At 35.6% G+C, this 22,730-nt stretch overlaps 1 protein-coding gene across 1 annotated transcript in view; it reads right to left on the reverse strand.

Annotated features, from left to right (window-relative positions):
- LOC148829636 (copine-8) overlaps window positions 1–22,730 on the reverse strand; it is a 170,289-nt gene that overhangs the window by 89,911 nt on the left and 57,648 nt on the right. The window contains exon 5 of the mRNA XM_088923442.1: window positions 8,311–8,350. Coding sequence (XP_088779568.1) covers window positions 8,311–8,350 — 40 coding nt within the window. The remainder of the gene's footprint in view (window positions 1–8,310; window positions 8,351–22,730) is intronic.

A 22,730-nucleotide genomic window follows, 5' to 3' on the forward strand; every position in this document is an offset into this window, starting at 1 on the left:
GGAGAAAGCATGCAATACATACTCAGATCACTGTTTGCCAGTCAGAATTAAAAATTCATTTAGGGGACATTTTTGTATGTGAAAAAGGTTTTGTCAGCATAACTTATTAATTGGAGACAGGCATACATGAAATGCTACAGTGCACAAATGTCAGGAAATGTCAATACATCAATGATGTCTGTCACTCATCTGAGAGATGCCATGACTCACTGCCGAGAAAATCAGGCAGTGAATAGTGAATGCTGGAATGTTGCAGTTGGTTTACATAATTTTAATGTTCACTCAGAAACTAAAACTATGTCTTGCACGTTTTAGATGAATTTGATGAATTCACGCTGTAACACCTTCACAACTAGTTTCAACTGACCAACGCTACAACAAATGCTGTCATCAGAACTCAAAACATGCTAGTTAGTGACAGAATAGTCCAAAGATGTTGGTCCAGCTAAGACTTCCAGCACTGAGAGACTAAATGATCAAATCATCATCAACAGCAGCACGCATGGCAATGTCAGGAATCCATCTTGGAGAGAACCATGGCCACAGAAAGTGGGCCTTTAGTTTTTGCTGACATTTACTGCAACTTATCTTACCTTTAAAAATCTTGAGTTTAAGCATTTGGATTTTGAATAAAATATTAATTTTAAAAAATGTACATGAATCATTTTGTCTACAAATGGGACAAAGTAGGAAGGGTCTGAAACCACTTGCAAGGCAGCTCTATGTTTTTCACATACATTCAGATAAACTTTCAATATTTCACTTCAATTCAAGCTTTATTATCCCCTGGAGGAAAGATGTTTCATGGCACAGTCCAACACAACAATGCGCAAAAACAACTAATACCAACAGGAGATTAAGAATGTTGTTTGACATACAACCATCCAAACACTAAAAGAAGATGTGATGACTTTTCATAACTCACATTAATAAAAGATGCATAAACTTCAAAATGCTTTCTGTGGTGATTGTGCATGCAAAGTCAAGTATATTAGAAACTCTATAGAGTGAATGCTAACAATACATAAAGTACTGACAGTACAGTGTTGGCGTAAGGCATCTCATGCAGTCTGCTGTACATTATCAATGTTCAAAGAGCTGCAGAACACATTCACCAGAAAACACACAACATGTCAAAATATCTCAATCAACATACAAAATGTATACATAAGGCTTTTAGGAATTGTTTGGAGGACTTCTGGTGTGTTTTTCTTTTTTGAAGGTTATGTTTTGCATTTGTTTATTGAACTGTCACCATTAGCTCCACCTACTCATTGCAGTCTTCAATTGACTAATTCTTGTTTTATAATTTAGCATTGTATTTTTTTATTTTATCAGAGAGGTCCAAGAGCATAAGCATATTTTTATTTCACTAAGAGTTTCATTTAAAAGATTTAAAGCATATGGATTTTATATTTTGTGTCAAAATAGGGTCAATCATTTACTAATTACTCATGCAGATAAATAAACTGAACAGAAAAGGATTAGTGGGATTAGGAGACTTTGCATAGTTTCATAGGGGTTAAAATGTAATTACACTAACTTACAACTTTCTGTTATTAACTTACTCACTACAACATTTTCCTGTATTTTCATGTTACAATGAAAAATGCCTAGTGAAAAATGCCTAGTGTGGTTCAAGATGAAGACGAAATATAGTACAGTAGTTTCCCTTTATGGGAAAAATACTGTTTTTATATCATTATGCTAAAACTAAACAGTCAATGCTTTAAATGGAAATTAAATTATTACACACTAATTATTGCATTAAGAAGATTTTATTTTTCTTATCTAATTTTTCTTATTTATTTTTCTGATTGTTTTTGTTATGTTGATTGTTATACACCAACTTTAGGGTGTAACTGAGAATGATATTGAGTACAGTACTTATCCTTTTTAAAAAAACAGTTCCAAATCAAATGTATCTCAATCCATAATCATGTATTAAATATCTGGTAGTATTTAGAAGGAATAGAAGAAAATTAATGACCCTGCACATGACAAAGTCGACAAAGTTATCATTAAGATGCATTTTAAACCTGTCAGTGATCTGTAGTGACTCAGTTTAAGCTTGCAGTACACTGCAGAATGAATGGATGTTATGTACAACTGATAATCTTACTAATGAGCTCCCTGCAATGTGCACCATCCAATTTTGTAATGCTTACTGTAACACTACAAATGCTTGACAGGATTAATCCCAGAAGGCTATGATAGAGCACTTAGTTATAATGCTTCATACAAAGCACTAAAGTACATTTTGATGACAGTACAGTAAGTGAAGTAATGTAAGATCAAAAGGAAACAAACATTTAGCTAAATAATTCACATGACTGAAAGAAGGAATTCTTGGGGCAAGAAACTGTAAATTTGATCAGAGTACAGATTCTGAGCATGCCAGACTTTATTTTTGTCCAAATGAGCTAGATGGGTTGAATGGCCTCCTGTAAGTAACCCATCTTATGATCTCATCTTTAACCTGAGGAACGTACAGTATGTAGTGCTTATGAAAATAATGTGCAGGTAGCAAAAGCCCAAGATTGATGTTAATAATTTATCTAGTTGGCATCCACAAAAGGCAGAAATTTAAAAATGTTATACATTTCTAAACATTCTCTTTTATCCATGTACCTAACTGAGCAGACATATATTATACCGTTTAAAACCTTGTACAGTACCTTATACTTTGATTAATGTTAGATAAGGAGTGTACTGTATGTAAGGATACAACGAAAAAAATGCCAACATTGTCTATACAGAATGTAATCTAAAATGATTTTACATCCTCTTGACTTCAAACAGCCCATAAATAATGTATTCAAGGCATTGAACATTATAGAATAATCATTGTATGATAAAAGGCTTGGAATGTTATTACAATAAAACAAAAAAACGAAATAGAATTTGTACCAGAGGTAAACATTTTGGTCACACTTGGGAATTTTTATCGCCTCTCTCATCTGCCTAACTATAACTCTGTTTTTAAAAGAATCAGCTTGTTCCAAATTTTCAAAAGGCTCTTGTGATAATTATTACATTTTGTGAAAGCTGCATACAGTTAGATAAAATAATCAAGGTTAAAATTATTTGGAAAAATCATCTGTGAAAATAATAAAAGAATCTGCAAGAGCATATGTAATATGCAATCTTCTAAGTGCTCACATAAGATATTAATTCTCTATTCTATGACATAATACTGATCAAATACAGTATTTTTAGATGAAAGTGATATTCTGCAGGAACAGGGGATGAACATCTCAAGGAATATCAGGAATATCATCCTGGCTTCACTTTGTAAAGAGGCATCACGGGGGGTTTTATATTTTTGAATGTGAAATGGTTTGGAATGTCTTAAAGCAGCACACACCAAGATGCATGAAAAATGGAACAAAACATCGAATTCTTAGAAATTCAGTCATTGTATAATGACAAATGTACAGTATATAACTGGACATATAAAACATGGCATAGAAATGAAACAAAATATTCACATCTACAGTGTTACAGTAACAAACGTCATTCTACACTTCAAAGAAGGCAGTGCTGTTTTCTATGTTATATCACTTAAGAACCCAAATAGTTTTCCTACTCTCACTACAATCAAAGTTGTCCACAGCAGCACAATGCTAGTGGGCTTTTCTGCCTTCAACTACACTATTGTATCTGAAACTGCTCCATGTGATTTCAGTATGCTTGATTTTTTCCTTTGAATTTGTACAGTACCTCCCACTGCCTGAGCTGCTGTTTTGCTGCTCCAGTCAGAGTGGTTTGGGATTAAGGGATTTTATTCACCGAGCAATTCCACACAGAAAGAGTCGAGCACTCCTGGGTGCTTCAATTTTTAATCTTCACTTAAAAGTTTTTTTTTTTTGCCAGCTGTATAAATGAATGTGTCATACATCATAAATCAGTTTTAATATTACATACTCATCCTAGGACCTAAAACATATACTTATAATTATACATATTTTATTATATATATACATTATATTATATTTACAGAAAATAAATATGAGGGAGCGAATATTGTTCCAATAAAGCTCATGTATAATTTTTATTGAAATGTTTTTCATAGATTTGCCAATTTGTGGAAATTCTGATGAATAATAGGATTTAGAAATTTAGAATAAATTTGTGATAAAGGGGTTAACTCTTGTATGAATATTTTATTAATACAGTTAAGACCAACAATTACAGACCAAACAGAAAATGCCTGCCTTGGTTCTGCTGCAGAAGCACTGTAAAATAAAAGGATTTGCCCATTACTTTGTTCTACATTTAGAGCAGCTACTGTGATGTAATATTTATACAGTGTATACTTATATGTGCATATGTGAATGTGTATATATACACATTGTATAAATGTCTGCATGTTCATTTTCTCCATTATCTATGAGAAAAATAAAGGTGATCAGCTCATCTGGAACTTATAAAGATGAAGATGATCAATAAATTTCAGTTTCACACCTGTTTTACATTTTCTTGCAAATAATCATGTTACTCAGAGCCAAATGAAAGGTTTTAACAATACTTTTACATCTTATGAAGTGTTTAGATTTGTATCACAAGCTGGAATTGGAGCTATTTCCAATACTTTGCAAATGTAAATCAACAGTCTCGGTCAAAATGATTATACGTTGTATTTAAACACATAACTTTATTAACCATAATAGTTTGTCAACATCTTTCTGTTTATTGTTTGTCATTAGCTGGGAGATACAGTATATGGCTTTTCAGTATGACTAAGCTGACACATGAATACTGCATAAGAGTAATGCTGACAAATTTAGTTTGTATCAGAATACCTAGGACACATAGAAACTGTGGGTTCATTGCATTACCATGGAGTATTTGAGAATCTCAGTACGATAAAGTGATTGCTTTAAATTCTCCAGGGAGATGTTATACATACTGAATATGTGTGACAGTAGGCTCATTACTGACATTCTTTCAATGACAATATGTCTTAGTTTTGAGCATATATCCATATACATCATCCTATAGTCACATTTTATCACATCTAAATGTATAAGAAATCTTAGATTTTGACATATATATTAATGCAAAATGAAAAGCTTTCCAATTTGATTTTCAGATGATTTTTTTGATAAGTACAGTTAATGTTTGGTTAGTTTTCCTAAAGTAAAATAAAACTAAGAAAATGGTGTGAAAAATTATCTTTGAAGAAAAAGATATTCAAACATGCTGTATTAATGTACTAATGATCACTGTGTCATCAATCAGACTTTTTAAAACTTTTTTGAAGAAATTAGTTTTAAACCTGTAAATATAAAACCAGATTTCGTATGCAATTAGGATTACTTTTTTTACACAATGTTTTGAATATGTTCATGCTACTTTAAAATATTCTCAACTCTTTAGCCAACTGAGATTCAATTACAATGGGCAATGTATTAATAATTGAGCACATACAGTAGATTATGTGTTTCATGATTTGATTCTACAGTATAAAACTGAAATGTAAAACCATGAATTGTTAGATTTTATAAGTAATTAATATAGAGTATATTAGTTAATTAAAAGACCATACCCAATTCCCACAAATCACAAGTAATTAATGCATAAATATTAACCTTTAGACTATTAATAATAGTATTATTTACCAGTATTAATCAAATTAACAATCTGCTATTCCTATGGTGATCACCTGTGCAGTATCACTTTGGTATATCATGGAGATTCCAGCTTTGTGGTCCTTATGGCCAGACAAATGTCTCTTATATTTTGCTTTTTCTCTTGGATATTTGTTTATTTTCTACCACAAATACTGGTATTTCTACCACAGTTTCTTTTAGCAAACTGATGTCTTTAAATTGTAAAGGTTCTATTTTTATGTCAATGTTATTTGTGGGTATGTTTTTTTGATAACTACCATGTAGCTTAGGTAAAGCATTTTCAAATCACAATTATGATAGTTATAACTATGGCATCCTCTTCTTGTCATTGATTAAACAGCCCATTGTAGAGTGTGTTTTGAGAACTAACCCTTTGATTAGTGAGCAATAAAGTGGAATATTGAGCCAATGGGAGTGTTTCATTTCATTCCATTCCTTTATAATTCTATGTAATTGCAATTGAATTCACAAGGATGTGAACAAGGTTACTTGTTGTGAAAATGCTGTTTTACTCAGACTGAAATTCTTAGAGTTCTTCAGTGTTTAGTATTCTCTGAAGCTGAAGTATGGAGCTACACAATTGAGTATCTTTCCATTGCTGTGGTTGACATGTACAGTAGTGTGCAGACACATATGTACATACAGTATATGTATGTAAATATATAGACAAATATTGTATGACATCTGCATTGAGTTTGATTCTTTTCCATCATTCTGGTTATAAACTCAGCAGTTGTTTGATGAGACTCAGATGGTAAATACTGAAAATGTGAAGGTTATAGGCATTCAGAAATATCAAGTAGTTTGAAAATTAATTTTATCTACTAATTTAGAGACATTTTCTAACTGACATTTTAGCCAATATGTAGATATTGTTTAGAATGAATTTCTCTAAAGTAACTTTTACATGATAGAAAACAAAGGTGGTAGATGCTGAGAGACCAATGAAAATTATTACCAAACCCTCTATTTTCATCTTAGATTCATAAGGAACTTTAGCAATTGTATAGTAAATTTTCATATTACGTAACCATCCTTATAACTCAAATGGTTAAAACAGCCAAAACAACCAATTAACTTAGGTAACTCTGCTTTATATTTATTCTCTAGCTAAGAAATACCTTGTGTTAAATTAAATCACTACATTGTCAGAAATTCTAAAGTGTGTGTCCCCTACAAAGACAAACTAGGTTTTAAACCAGAACCAGAACTCTCAACCATTTAATGAAGGACTACAGCCCATAAGGTCTACAGATTGTCAATTTGAATGCAAATGGAAATTCACTACATTAATTAGGCTTTATGAGGCCAAGGACTAACATCAGAAATGCATGCTACTCCAAATTGATTGGTAGTGATTCAAGACATCATTTTAAGGTCATCAATACCTTGTGTCTGCCTTCTGACTATGATCACACTACACTGTACTAAAGCTAATGGAATGTGTAATGTGATGGGTAATGTAAGTCATAATTTAATGAGATTTGTCAGAAAGATTTTCTAACATTAGGTCAAATATTCCAGTGCCAGAAATCGAGTCAATGTATTTGGTACCTCTTGAAAATCATTTTTTTGGTAACTTCAGTATTGTTTTTTAATACAGTATATCACTCTGAGATGACCGATTTAATATTTAAAATGAAACCCAACACTTGTTGCTTTGATCCCTTTTCCACATCTTTATTTTCATGTTTTATAGTCATCCTTTTTCTATCTGAGGTGTTAATGATTTTCTTCAAACTTAAAATAGACCATCTTAAGATCATTACTGATGAAAACATACAGTATTTCAAATCTGCCTTTTGTAGCAAGTATTTTGGGGCATGTGAGATTCATTCAATGACATAGTCATTTGGCCAAAAATGGTAATATGAAAAATTCTGATCTATATATATATTCAAAGTGCAGCACAGAAACACTAAGGGTTGTGAAAGATTGGTGAAATTACGATCAGGTTTCAGAAAGAGGGAGCGACTTTCTGGAACAAATAGGACTTGTACATGCAGAATGTGTAGCATTTTAACCATGGTTACACTAAATTGGGACGGCATTTGCTTAACGTAGTTGGGAATTTAAACTAGGAAACGGGGCACAGAGCTCACAACAGGCCACTTCTGTTTCTGTTTGGATCAGAAAAGTCCTGTGCAACACTGAGCAAAAACACAAATACTGTAATAGATCAATTTTTAAATTTTTAAATTCTCAAAACTAGACAATTAAGGAATAAAATCTAAGAATTTAAGGCTCCTACCATTACAGAGAAAATTTGACATTTCAGGAATAATTATGTTAGTGCTGGACCTAAAAAAATACCATCAAGCTTTTTTACATTTTTGCAAAAAAAACAATTACTTAGACACCTTTATTTGTAGCAAGCATGTTTACAGATTTGTGGAATACCACATTAATTCCCCAAATTTTAATAAATTAAATATGGTTGATGTTTTTTCTTGATTATTACATTAAGATTCCTTTACATTATGTGTTCAGTTATGTCCATGACTGCAAAAAAATGACAGTATTTAATCATAAACTTCAGTAATATGAAACCAAACTACACTGTAGAATGAATCTGTTAAATATTATACAAGCACATGAAAGGATACTATTACAGAAATTCTATTTTACAATGTTGATGGTACAAAAAAATAAGCAAACATAGAGGGGAACTTACATGTTTTGACAAGTTTGAACTCTTTGAATCAACATCATACCTGCAAAACAAAACAAAAACAAAAAATGTTAGAATATCTATTAAACAAAATGTCAGATGTGCTGTAATGATTTTATGGTTTGAATTTATAACAACTATTAGAAATTGAGACAGTAAACTAGGAAACAATCAATCAAAACAAAAAGCACACAGATTCCAAAAATACAATATTCATTTTTTTAATACAGTAACAAAATGTGCAGGTAGCATGGTGGCTAGTATTCTCTCTTTGTAGTGCTGGGGCCCTGAGTTAGAAAATGGATGGACAGATGGAGAAAAAGTGCAAAATAAACGAAAACAACAGTAAATATGTTAATGAATAAAAGTGCCGTGATACAAATGGCTGAACAATCACTCAGGAACTACAAAACATAATCAGGAAAACAAAAATAAAATACATTGATTATAATACTTGCGTTAGTTTAGTCAACCTCACAAATAATCAGTCTCATTCAAACACATCAACATTCCTACACTCTTGAAAGACAAATATTCAATTACTTTCCTGAATTAATTTTTATCAAACTTAAACGAGTTTGGAATAATAATAACTTAATTATAAAGTGTTGTAAATGTGAACATCAAATGTATACTCATCCAAATTAAGAATGCTTGAACAGACACATGAGATTTTTAAAAGCCCTGTGTGAAGAAGAATGCTAGATCCAGTCACTCCAATCTTTGTCTGCTGGCTTTGTCCCAGAGGATGTCCGTTTGGTGCAGGAAAACAGAAGAGTTCTGCTTAGCCTCACTTTGAAGGAGGCTTATCCAATGGAAAGTATACATATTCTCAGGACTTGGGGAAAAAAGCCACACAATAAGAGGGAGTCGCACATTTTGTAGTTGCTACACTGAATATTTTGGTAATATACAGTGGTTTCAACAAAATTATATTTGGTGATCACAGGCAAAATTCCAATAGTTCAAGTACTGTAGGTACTGTAACTGCGTCAGCATGCGTAGGCTGCAAAGGAACAAGTAAAGGTTTATTCGGTGCTGAAAAGGGAAGATAAGAAACACAACTTCTGCACCCGAAGAAAATTCCAATACGGCGTTCATCACAAAACTACTCTTGTTGCAGAGTGCTGGACGGAAACAACATAGGTCTCTCAGCCTGCCAGTTACTGTCAAATACACTTCATTTGCAGTTCAGACAGTGGTCATCACAGTCACATGATAGCTGTCAAGTTGTCAGGGTTTTACAGCGCATCAAAACCTGCTGTGTGGAGACTTTTGAAGTTGCATCATAACAGGTGGTTTTTGGACTTAATGTCATCAGGTGTAGTGGCATTTCCCCATATGGCTTGTTCTTCATTGGTGGATCACTCCAGCTGTAGTCTTATGAGAGATGACCTCCAGTTTGTGCCCAAGTGCAGACATTCCTCCCTTTTGGAGCCATAGACTGAAAGCCATGAATTCCTCACAATTCATGATGTCCTCGTTCGTGTTAAAGAGCCAGCACATTTGGCTGTCAGAGTACTATCCCACCAGCATTCATCAGACTTATTTGCAATTCATGGTAAGAGAGGATATTTAAATTAAACGCTTGCCTGCCAAAGAATAACAATAATTGCAGAATTAATTATACTCAAACCACTGAATATATTCTACTGAAAAACTATTTTGAAAAAAACTACTGAAAAACATTGCTTTGAATTTTTAGAGAGCAGAAGAAAAATGAAGCTACATTTATCTGGCAAATATATTGGGCTAAAGCTGGACGAATCTACTGATGTCCACTAATTCTGTTTTTTGCTTATTTTAAGAGATTAGCTCTCCACCAGAGTGATGTCTGACAAGTGAAAAAATACATCTGGGTGTGCACAGAAAGTGGTGAATCCATGACTGGGAAACTAGAGGTGACGTGAAACATATTCAATAAAAAGACCCCCACAGGGGTAGTATACAGTATGTAATGTTTTTCACATCAAGAAAGACTGACAGAAAAAAATGTCACAAGAATGATATGAAGTCTTGGATATTGTAATAAAGCAGGAAAATTACATGATAAACAATGTCCTAAATTCCAGATACAGGTATGTCGCTGCTTTGTGTAAGAGCATGGACTCAAAGCATTTGTAACTGAAAGAAATTTGTTTTAGTAAGAAAGAAGACTTTCAAGAAGGAAGGCGCAGAATTGCCTCTATGAACAAAAACAGTGTGTGCCATTTTTGATGATAAAATGTCCAATTTGGCAAAATTTTACCTTGATGTTGAATTTTGTGCAATACCTATTTATCAGACATATTTGACCTGCTGGAACCGCTAAATATTTTAGTTCAAAAAGAATCTGTGCTGTATGACTGATGTCTGACTAACTTTAGGAATTCATGAAGCAACTCACACTATAACACAAACAACCTAACTTAAAGTTAGATTTTGGAAGAATTTCCCTACTTTAAAGACACTAAAGCTTAGTCTCAGCCTTTAATTCAACTGTAAAATAAAATCTTAGAATATTTCCCAGAAGACTCCCAGGATGAAAATCTTTGGGTTTAGGATTCCCAGTGGATCTTGCTGCTATGGACCTTGCATTTTCCACTATGTTGGAAACCCAGATGATGGAACTATCAGCTGACAGCAGCCTGAAGTTTCAGTTCATATAACTTAACCTTGATTCATTTTGGAGTCTGGCAGCCAATGAACATTTATATCCCTCATAGCAGGCTATCACATTTCTGTTGCTTTTCACTACCATATACTGTACTTGTGTGAGTCAGGGGTTTCATCTGTAACCGTTATAGAAATGTAGAGATGGAATAGATGCAAACAACTCTGAATGCTTCTCCCTGCGTCAGCCTTTCACCTGTTTCACCTGTCTTGATGTGACTATTTTCCAGAAGCAAGCCCCTAGTATCTTACTGGGGGTAAGCATTGTATATATATATATTGTATTTACTGTAAATGTAATATTATTAATGTAATTAGTAACCAGCAGCTACGTATTATATTTAATTCAAAATAGTCTGTGTAACTACAGCTTCTTTCTTCTGCAGTTTTTGTTTTTTATGTGAATCCCAACCATTATGACACATATTTAAGATAAGACTTAAAAAGGTTGAGAAGCCATGTTCTTGGCTTATAACAAGTGTAGCTGAAATGGAAGTTTTTATAAATAGTGGTAATAGATAAAAAAACAATAAACTCTGCAGATTTTTGTTTGCAAAACCTTTTTCATCTAAACATTGCAATAGCTCATTGAAACCATGCATTTGAGCTGTATAATTGATCATATTCCAAAATGTTCAGTATATAGTTTTAGTATTATATGTAATATACTGCATTTGATTGGTATTATATTAAGATATAATAATTTAACTATCAGAATTCAGTTCAGTTGCAAATAACTGTCCCTTCATGTATTAAACATAATTATTAAAAAGTCATAAGAAAAGGTAAGTTAATAGTCATACTTAATCTGTAGTGTAGCTATGCACAGAAATGTGCATCCTGTTGAGAATACTGCTGACTTTAACTGTGAGGTTATACCCTACTATTTCAGATTAATATTGCATTTGACATACATATTAAACAGTTTACAATACATATTAAAGAGACAAAAGACTTTTTAAATATTTTGCTTGTATTACCAGGATTTATCACAAGAAAAACGCTCTGTACTGTTACAGTCAAATCTTGGAAGATCTGTCACTGTGAGATTTGTTTATCCAATTCACATTTAGCATTATCCAAATTCTGCCACCCTGCAAATGAAATTAAAACTGCATGAAATAGTGATTTAAATTATTTGGGGATCGGGAGATCTCTCTTTACCTTCACAATCTATGGTCACCAATTTACTGACATTATCAGGTCCACCCAGGGACATAAAGATCAAACCACATAATATATATATACAGTAGGTGTCAGTAATATTTATCATGCTTAATATGAAAGTAATATTGTTAAAACACACATGAATGACTTCATATTCTTTAGCTTTGCATATAATTGATACATCTTTGTTCAATGTAAATCCTTTTCTTCTATTTTCATTTGATTTAAAATTCAGCAGAAGATTATAAAGGTTCATTTATTTTATATGAATCACATAATACATAAGTGTGCAAATTTACTGAAATCCCTCTGTTTGTGACATAAATAATATAGATAGAATAGAATATAGAATAGTAGATGTTTTAGTTAAAAGAAATTGTGTGATTACTTGAAAGTTTGTAATATATAGCATGGGAAGTATAGAGGATGCGTTCTGTATGGGGAGAGACTACTGAATTAATTACCCAATTAAGGAAAACATTACATCAATGTGGATCTCTGAATGCTTTATGCCCTTACTTGATTCAAATATACAGTATTCTTTTTACTTGACATGTACTATAACATTAAAATATAATTGTATATATATTAAGTAATGCAATATGTAAAGATTTAGAAAAGTAACTACATTTTACCAGAGCTATGAACTACAAAGATTAAAATATTTCATTTCATCAAACCAAGGATACCTTAGCCACAACCCATACTTTTTTAAAAAGAGGTCAATCTGTGGAATATTCAAGCCAGAAAAGCCCCCAAGCTGAATGGAAAGTCAAGAGCTTTCCTAAGAGATTTAATGTAAAGGGCATTACTGCTGTGACTCATCTTTTCACTGCTCACAAACATGTATTACAATACCTGTCTCAGAGAAACATTAGGAAACTGCCTCTTACGCAGCCACCATAAGTGGAAGAATCACGGAGAAGTGGGACAGTAAAACTGAATAAAGAAAACATTCACCAACTTTTCCAGAGGTAAAGAAAACATGGAGAATGCAGACTTAAGTGTCACAAATATATATTAAGATCCTTATTTTCCTAAAAAAAAACTAAGAGCAAATTGACTGCTGAACAGTAAGCAAACTATATTAATGTTTGCCCATAGGAGAAAACTTGCCTCATGTGCTCTTTGTAAAAAAAAGATAGCTAGACAGATAACTAGACACAGTAAATAAATAGTAACTACTTTGACCACTATCACCGGACCTTTAAAACAATTTATAAATTATAATTAGTGATCGCCAATACACAGATTTAGGCAGCCTGTTTAAGATTTTTGTCTCAAATTTCTAACCCTTCAGTTTGTTGGAAATCGAGCTAGAGCCATATATACAGCTGTAAGAGCTGTTACGAACACAAAACACTACCAGAGGGCTTTCCATCTCAGTAATCTATGACTCACCCTCAAAAGCAAAAAGATTCATCCATCCTTCTCATCTCCCACAAATTATTTCCAAGCAACACTGTACTTGCTCTTCAATGCAAACATTTACAATTTTTTTTATACAACACACAAGCTCTTTTATTAATTACCTGTCTTTTCAGGGTTTTCTTTCAAGGCATGCTCAATCTCACTGCATAGTTTGTATCCACAAAAGGGAACTTTCATTATTTAGTAATACAAATTCTTTGTGTAGGATTAATATTTTACTTATCTGCATCCCTGGGTTCACTGACATACTGTAAATTATAATTAAACTTGCTCATTAAACAGAAATGCGAAGGAGGGTTGAGGAGGATGGGTGAAGAGGGCTTTGGGTGAGGAAGGATTAGTGTTATTTCTGTATTGTAGAAAACATTATGGTCCCAAAAAGGAAAATCAAAAACGTGTTTTATTGCAAAAATTTATTTTATTAAGTCTCCTATTTCAAAGAATACACTAGAACAAAAAAATAATTTGCCAAACTTCTCTAGATATTTGTCTTTATTTTAAATGATGCTGTTGAAATCTTGAAAATAATGCATGATAATCATATTAGCATGGGGAATAAAGCCAAATTCATATGCCTACCCATTAAAGCATTCAGTATAAAAAGCACTTAAGATATACTGTACTAAATACATGAGATTCTTGTATTTATTCATCTATGCATGTCCCCTTTAAACATCCTCTGTCTTTAATGGCCAAGTTCATTTGCTGGAAAAACTGATGTTAATGCAAGCTGACATTTTTCAACATTCAAGCCTGGCTCTGAATGCAGTAGGTCACAGTCAGTCTACATGTATATGGGATTAGTCATATTTTGTTGGACATCTAACTCATGCATTCTGAAAAAAAATCAAATCATTAACTCTGAGATAGATGATACGGTGAACATGGAGTATTCCAATAATGTAAATATATCGTGACTGTTTAAACAGACAAGAAACAATGAAACTAATAGCTATAGGGTTTGATAAAGTTCTGATTAGAATTCACAGAACTATTCTCAACAGCATAACATGCTTGAAAAGAGTCAATGCTTCATTGCAGCTGAAGCCTTTGAATTAGATATCAGTCACCACTACTAACTTAAAATAAAACTTAAATGTAAATTTATTTTAAAAACTTACAATAACAAGAGTATTGAGATTTAGCTACAATATTTCTATCACACCAGTGGTACTTATTTGCAATTCCAGCCATTACTGCGAGATTAACATGAACAAGCAGGCTATTATTGTTATTATTTACCTTGGCTATTTTTATTTTTCTCTCTAATGTTACTGGGTACAGCTGAACAAGTAAGCATTCCAATACACTTGTTGTATATGGCAAATAAAGAAATCTTAAATCTACATTCCAGTTCTGAGTGTTATCTGAAAGTAAATATGTTGATCTATGCTTTCTTTCATCAATAGGCATCAATAACAATCATTCATGAAACCAATGCCTACTGTATGTGTGTTTTAGTTTGTTAATACATATAATTGTTGGTCCTCAGGGTAATGTACTGTACCTGTTAAATTTCTAAAACAAACCCACACTGAGTTTTATGATTCTTATGTACTTTTTAAACATTTAAGATAACTGAGAACATGTGAGGAAAAATAATTTTCAAAGTACTAATAATAAATGATTAAAAATATTATGAAGTGCAGCAGCAGAGGTATTAGGTTCTGCTAGATTTCAGTGGATATACATTCGTTTATACTAATATTATACGATGAAAGTGAGTCTAAGGAGACACTGTAGAATTGCTCATGCCACACGCTTAGAAGCAATCTGTTGGTTAAAAACCGACATCACAGAATGATAGGTAAAGCAAAAGGACATCTAGTCAAGCACAGCCTGAAGCAAATATGCGGTGGGAAAGGGAAAAAAAGACATGGCAGCTGTTATCCAAGTCTGTTTGAAGTAAACTGGATTACAGCAATGTCTCAATTCCCAGAAAACAACTTGCCAACCACAGGGGTTCCATTAGAGGCATTTCATCTTGTTAAAGGGGATTCAGCTGGGGCCGGCTTCTGCCTGTCCATTCCATAGATGTTTCAAACTCAAACATTCAGCTAAAATCTTCCCAATAACAAACACCAAGTACTTCCAAGCATGGCATGAAAATAAATAATTATTTTGAAAAAAACAATAAGGGCTACATTTTGTGGGATATGTCTTGTGTTTATGATGCACACACATTCCTTAATAACATGTTTCATGTTTCACAAAGCAGAATGCAACATAACTTTTTCCTGATTTGTTTGCTGTAGGCCCATATGTTCATGATAGGATGGGACATATGTCTGATTTGGATTATGAAAAAGATATTAGGAAGGGTTTTGTCATAAACAGCAATGCTGAGGACTAATCATAATGGTTCAGTGCAGCAGTGTATAACCTAGCAGGAAGTAAAAAAAAATCTGATATTCTGTAACCTCTTCAACATGAATAGCAGTTTTCCCATTGATGCAATTTGCATCTAAATGAATCCTTCAAGAGCAAAGTTTGCAAACTAATGTGTGCAAAATGCTGAACTGTATGCTATGTTTCATATTTTATGATAAAATTACACTACGCCTTTGCAGCCAAAACAATAAAAAGCACGATATTAATGTGCTGTTGATGTAAGACAAAATAATATTATAAAGCAATACTTTATATTTATTTGAAAAAAATGTTTAGAACTTCCTAAAATTTATCAGTTAACATTTCATAAATGCAAAATCTAACAAGAAAACTTTAAGGTTAATTACCAGTGTGGTGCCTCCGGGGGAAAGTTTATGTAAATGAGAGAAGTACTCACATCACACTTTTCTTTCCTGAGTTTCGTGGCGTTTCTTCCTCCAACTATCTTCCAAATCCAGTCCGTAATCCGTTCCCTTAATCCTGATCTGATCCGAGTTCCAAAAGTCCGTAATAAAGCCAATCCGCGATGTATCCTTATCCACTGTCCGCAATCCAAAAACCATAAACCTTTTCTCCTTTCAGTAGTCCGTTATTCTTTAGTCCGATCTTTAACATAAACCTCTTTCCTCTCTCTTCCTCCAAACCGCATTCACCTTATCGGCTTCCGCCCTGTTCACTGCCTCCGGGGCACTTATATTTCGGTTCCTGATGCGGCTCAGCTGTGTCTCATTGTTTCTCAGGGTAGACCCTTTCCATATACGGGTCAGCTGATTCTTTTTGGCAGCCATTTTGCTAAGGTCCATATCTAGTATTTTAAGTAGGTCATTGCGAAAATACCTGTTATGAATGACCCTTCCCCTGGTCATTTTACATACCCTCCCCCTGAGATCAGCCCCGTCCTCGGGCTGTCTAAAAAAAAATAAACAATGCATTCGGGAGAGGGCATCTACATTACCTTGTTTTTTCCCAGGTCTATACACTGTCCGGAACTGAAACCTTTGAAGACTAAGGCCCCTTTGGGTGATTCAATCGTTTTTGTCCATATTTTTCAACATCCATGTTAATGGTGCATGATCGGTATACAGAACAAACTGTCTTCCCAACAAATAATATCTTAAATAGTCAAGAGCCCATTTTATTGCAAGACATTCTTTTTCTATCATTGAATAATGTTTTTCCGTGGGGTGTAACTTACGGCTAATATATAAAATAGAGTGCTCTAGTCCATCAATTTCTTGTGACAGTATGGCTCCAACCCCAGTATCGGAAGCATCCGTTTGAACCATGAATGTCTTGTTAAAGTCCGGCGCCTGTAAGACCGGTTGAGAAGATAACGTTGCTTTTAAGTCCTGAAAGGCCCTCTCTCCCATTTCTGTCCATTTTACCTTTTCAGGACAGCTTGTTTTTGTCAAGTCATGCAGAGGGGCGGCAATGGAGGCAAATCCTGGAATGAAGCGGCGATAATAACTCGCCAGTCCCAAAATTTTTGTATCTGCTTTTTCGTAGACAGCTTAGGCCAGTTTTTGATTAACTGTACCTTTCGATCTTGAGGCATAATCATTCCCCTCCCAATCGTATAGCCGAGATAATTGGCTTCCCGGGCCCCCATGCAACATTTATTGGGATTGGCCGTTAATCCTGCTTCTCGTAAAGCTCCCGTTACTGCTTCCAGGTGTTGTAGGTGTTGTTCCCAGGTTGTACTATGGATCACAACATCATCTAAGTAGGCGACCGCAAAATCACGATATGGTCTAAGTATTCGGTCCATTAATCGTTGAAAAGTAGCTGGGGCTCCGTGTAAACCAAATGGTAGGACCCGATACTGGTACAGCCCCTCAGGGGTGGCAAAAGCGGTCTTGGCTTTAGCTTCTTCAGCCAGTGGCACCTGCCAATACCCCTTTGTAAGATCCAGCGTACTGATATATCGGGCATTACCTTATCGCTCAATTAACTCATCGATATGAGGCATAGGGTATGCATCAAACAGCAAGATCTCGTTTAACCTTTTGAAATTATTACAGAATCTAATAGTCCCGTCCGGCTTGGGTATCAAAACTATAGGACTAGCCCACTTGCTATGGGATTCCTCTATTATTCCCATACTTAACATTTTTTCTACCTCTTCTTTAATTAATTTCCTTTTGGCTTCCGGTATTCGATAGGGAGGCAATCTTACCCTTTTCCCTTGTTCTGTAATAATCTTATGCTGGATGAGGTGAGTTCGACCCGGTGTCCTGGAAAAAACATCTTTGTTCTGCGATAGGAATTCTTGTAATTCCTGCTTCTGTGGCGGAGCCAGGTCCCCCACGGCTATAGCACCTGTTTCTTCTTCCAAAGGGTCAGGGGAGAAGTGGGTGAGCAGAACTTCTGCTCCATGCCATTTTTTTAATAAATTGACATGGTAGATCTGGTGCGGACGCCGTTTGTCATGTCGCTTGACTTTGTAGTTGACCGGACCCACCTTTTCAACCACCTCATAAGCTCACTGCCAGGAGGCCAGGAATTTACATTCCGGGGTTGGAACCAATACTAAAACTTTGTCCCCAGGCTGAAATTCTCGTACAATAGTTCCCCTATTGTAAATCTGCTTTTGTTGGGCCTGGGCTTTTTCCAGGTTTTCTTTCACAATGGGCACAACAATGTTGATTCTTTCTCTCATTTGTTCGACATGTTCGATGACAATCTGGAAAGGTGAAGGCTGATGCTCCCAAGATTCTTTAAACAGATCTAATAGGCCTCGTGGTCTCCGAGTGTATAGTAACTCAAAGGGAGAAAACCCAGTCGAGGCCTGCGGTACTTCTCGAATCGCAAACATTAGATAAGGGAGTAGTTGATTCCAATTTTTACCATCTTTCTGCATGGCCTTCCTCAGCATGCCTTTGAAGGTCTTATTAAAACGCTCCACCAGTCCATCTGTTTGTGGGTGATATACTGAAGTTCTGATCTGATGAATTCCCAATAGTTTACTTAAGTCTCGCATGACTTTGGACATAAAAGGAGTTCCCTGATCTGTTAAGATCTCCTTGGGGATTCCCACCCTAGAAAAAACCTGTACTAGCTCCCTAGCTATATTGTTGGCGGTGGCGGCTCTCAAGGGAATGGCTTCGGGGTACCTTGTGGCATAGTCCACTATTACCAGTATATACTAATGTCCTTTGGCGGTTCTGATCAGGGGTCCCACCAAATCCATCCCAATCCGTTCAAACGGAGTTTCAATAATTGGGAGAGGAATAAAAGGATTCCCATAATAAGGTTGTGGGGCAGTTTTCTGACATTCCGGGCATTCCCGACAATATTTCTCGATGGCTTTATATATACCTGGCCAAAAGAAGCGAGCGAGCAGTCTCTCGGTTGTCTTTTTCAACCCCAGGTGTCCTCCCAGGGGGTGGCTATGGGCCAAGTTGAGGTTTCGACTGGTAGGCCCGTGGAATCAGAAGTTGTTCTACTTCTTCTTGATCTCTCCTCTGCACCTGATATAGGAGGATGTTCTTCACCATGAAATATGGGTAACTAAGGGAACCATTGGTATTACACAGCCTCCCCTCGATTTTCCTCACATGTCCCCATGCATGTCTCAAATTTCCATCTTCCAACTGGGCCGTCCCGAACCTACCTCGATGTTCTGGTGTCTCCCAGTCCGGTATATCCATATCCAGGAATTCATCTCCTAGTCCGGGGCCTTCTTCCTGTGGGTCGGCTTCTCCTGGGGTGTCTACAGCATTGTTGACATGGTGTCCAGTACCCGGGAGGGGACTTTGCCTAGCTGACTGAACATTACTCCAAATTTGGAGGAAGTAGGGACAGTCTCTTCCCAACACCACCGGCTAAGGTAATTGGTCCACCACCCTGACCGTTGATTTATATGTTCCCCTTTCCGTAGTGATGTTAATTTCTGCCGAGGGATACCTCTTTGTGTCCCCGTGAATGCAAGTAATAGGGATCCCCTCCATGCCCCTGATTTCCGTTTCTTCAGGTAGCACTGTAGGGATCACCAGGGTCACCATACTTCCCAAGTCTAGCAAGGCCTCGACAGGTCCTTCCCCTATCTTAATTTTAGTAACGTGGGGTTCCTCACAGGTCGGAATGTTCGCCGTGAGGTAGTCACACCTTGCTTCCTCTCTGGTGTCCTCTTGCCTGGGTTCAGACCGGCTAGGACAGTGGCTGGCTACATGCCCCTCTTCATGACAATTATAGCATTGACAGGTTGCTCTCCCTTGTGGTGGCCTCGGTTCTGACCTTTCTTGAAGGGATTTCTTAAATTGGGGCGGGCCCCGATAATTACTGTACTTTAGTAATCAATACTTCATTTCAGTTTCCGAACTCTTGGGGCTTCTTCTCTCCTCTTTTTGAACTTCCCCATTTTCTTCCCCCATCAAGGCCGCAGTGGCATGCTGTCTGTCCACTAAGTCAATTGCCTGGTCCAGTGTCTGGGGATCCCCATCACTCACTTTCCTTTTCAGATGAACAGGAAGACTCCTCACAAAGTGATCCAACACCACCCTTTCTACCACCTGTCCTGGGTTTAATTCTTCTGGCTGGAGCCATTTCTTTGCCAGATGTACCAGGTCAAACATCTGAGACCTCGTGGGCTTGTCCATTTGGTATCTCCAATTGTGAAACCGGACCACTCGTATTGCCATTGTTACCCCCAGTCTTGCCAAAATCTCCCTTTTCAGAGTCTCATAATTCTCTGCATCTTCTTCTTTTAAGTCATAATAGGCCTTTTGGGCTTCTCCAATTAAATAAGGGGCTACTCTCCCGGCCCATCGCTCTTTGGGCCATGCATTTCGAGAGGCAGTTCTTTCAAAGGTGGTTAAATACGCTTCCACATCATCAAGCTCTGTCATCTTTTGTAGCTCAGTTTGTTCAGCCTGAACGGTGTCTCTCCCCGCTACTGGGGTCTTCCCGATATCTTCCCTCAATCGGTGCAATTCTTCCCGTACTAATTTTTGCTCCTCTATAATTCGTTCGTTAGTTTCGCTTTGAATTTGATTCGCCTCCCGCTGCGCTTGGATAGCTTCTTGCTGTCCTTTTAAAGCCTAAAATTGGGCGAGGGTGGCCTGGGACAATTGCTGTATTAATTGTTCCATTGTTTTTCTCCACACACGCAAAGCGAAACCCACACCCACACACAAAAAAAAACTTGCTTTCTTCGATTCTCAAACCCGAGCGGGAGATGCCCGCATCCTCCACCAATTGTGGTGCCTCCGAGGGAAAGTTTATGTAAATGAGAGAAGTACTCACACCACACTTTTCTTTCCTGAGTTTCGTGGCGTTTCTTCCTCCAACTATCTTCCAAATCCAGTCCGTAATCCGTTCCCTTAATCCTGATCCGATCCGAGTTCCAAAAGTCCGTAATAAAGCCAATCCGCGATGTATCCTTATCCACTGTCCGCAATCCAAAAACCATAAACCTTTTCTCCTTTCAGTAGTCTGTTATTCTTTAGTCCGATCTTTAACATAAACCTCTTTCCTCTCTCTTCCTCCAAACCGGATTCACCTTATCGGCTTCCGCCCTGTTCACTGCCTCCGGGGCACTTATATTTCGGTTCCTGATGCGGCTCAGCTGTGTATCATTGTTTCTCAGGGTAGACCCTTTCCATATACGGGTCAGCTGATTCTTTTTGGCAGCCATTTTGCTAAGGTCCATATCTAGTATTTTAAGTAGGTCATTCCGAAAATACCTGTTATGAATGACCCTTCCCCTGGTCATCTTACACCAGATTACATTGCATTATGTCTAGTATCATTGATACACATTTAAGTGCCCTTAAAATACAAAAGAACACAGAAATGTCTTAATCCTCTGCAAATTTACTATTCAATATTTCTAACAAACTGTTAAAAATACTTCTGATTTTAAATGTCACACACATTTTATTATATATTTTAAGTTACAATTTGAAGAGTTGCACTTCTATTAAATATATATTATATATAACTATATATTAAATAATTTGACCTAAACAATACAAAATAAGCAGGTTTATTAATAATAATCAAGTCTTAAATTCAGCCAGGACAACCAGAGCAAGGATCTGGTAAATATTCCAAAATGACTTCAGCCTAAGGCTGTTCTGGGAGGCAGGAAATAATATGAAATACAGCTTTACTATAAATAATTGTGTCACTATTTTGCAAACAACCAATTTATTTTCATGGTAATAATGGCATATGAAGACATTCATCTATGTGGCAATAACTGAACAACAGTATGAGGCTTTTGTATGCTGACAGGATGAAAAAAAGTATTTTTGACCACAACAGTCACTCAGAGGTACTAACAGTTTCAGTGAAATTCTATTAAAATGTGTTAAAACAACACCGAATGACACCTTAAGACAGGATGGGACTTTGAAGTTGCGCCTCAGACTGAAACGAGTTATGAGTGATCAACGAGTAAACTGAATGCTAAACCACTGCTGTATTGTTTATTATCATCATTATGATATTACGGATTTTACAGAATTAAAAAAAACATTACAAGATTTACTTGATGTTACCTTTATTTAAAAGGTATCTTGTATTTGCTGAACAGTAATCAACAGCAAAAATTTGCACACACCCACCCAATTAGAAATTAAACGTGAACAGCTGTTCTCAATCTGATCAGTGACAGGAACTGTAAATAGCTGTTTACAGACTATATTATAAAGCAATAAATTATGTAAAAAAACAAAAAAATAAGTCAAATAAAATAATAAAGAAAGAAAAAATAAAGACAAACCCATACTGGTAGTGACAATGTTTCAGTGTTTTTGTTTTTATTGACAGGATAAATA

The sequence above is a fragment of the Atractosteus spatula genome, chromosome 8 (genome assembly GCF_055471065.1).
Source record: "Atractosteus spatula isolate fAtrSpa1 chromosome 8, fAtrSpa1.hap1, whole genome shotgun sequence".
Taxonomy (NCBI): domain Eukaryota; kingdom Metazoa; phylum Chordata; class Actinopteri; order Semionotiformes; family Lepisosteidae; genus Atractosteus; species Atractosteus spatula.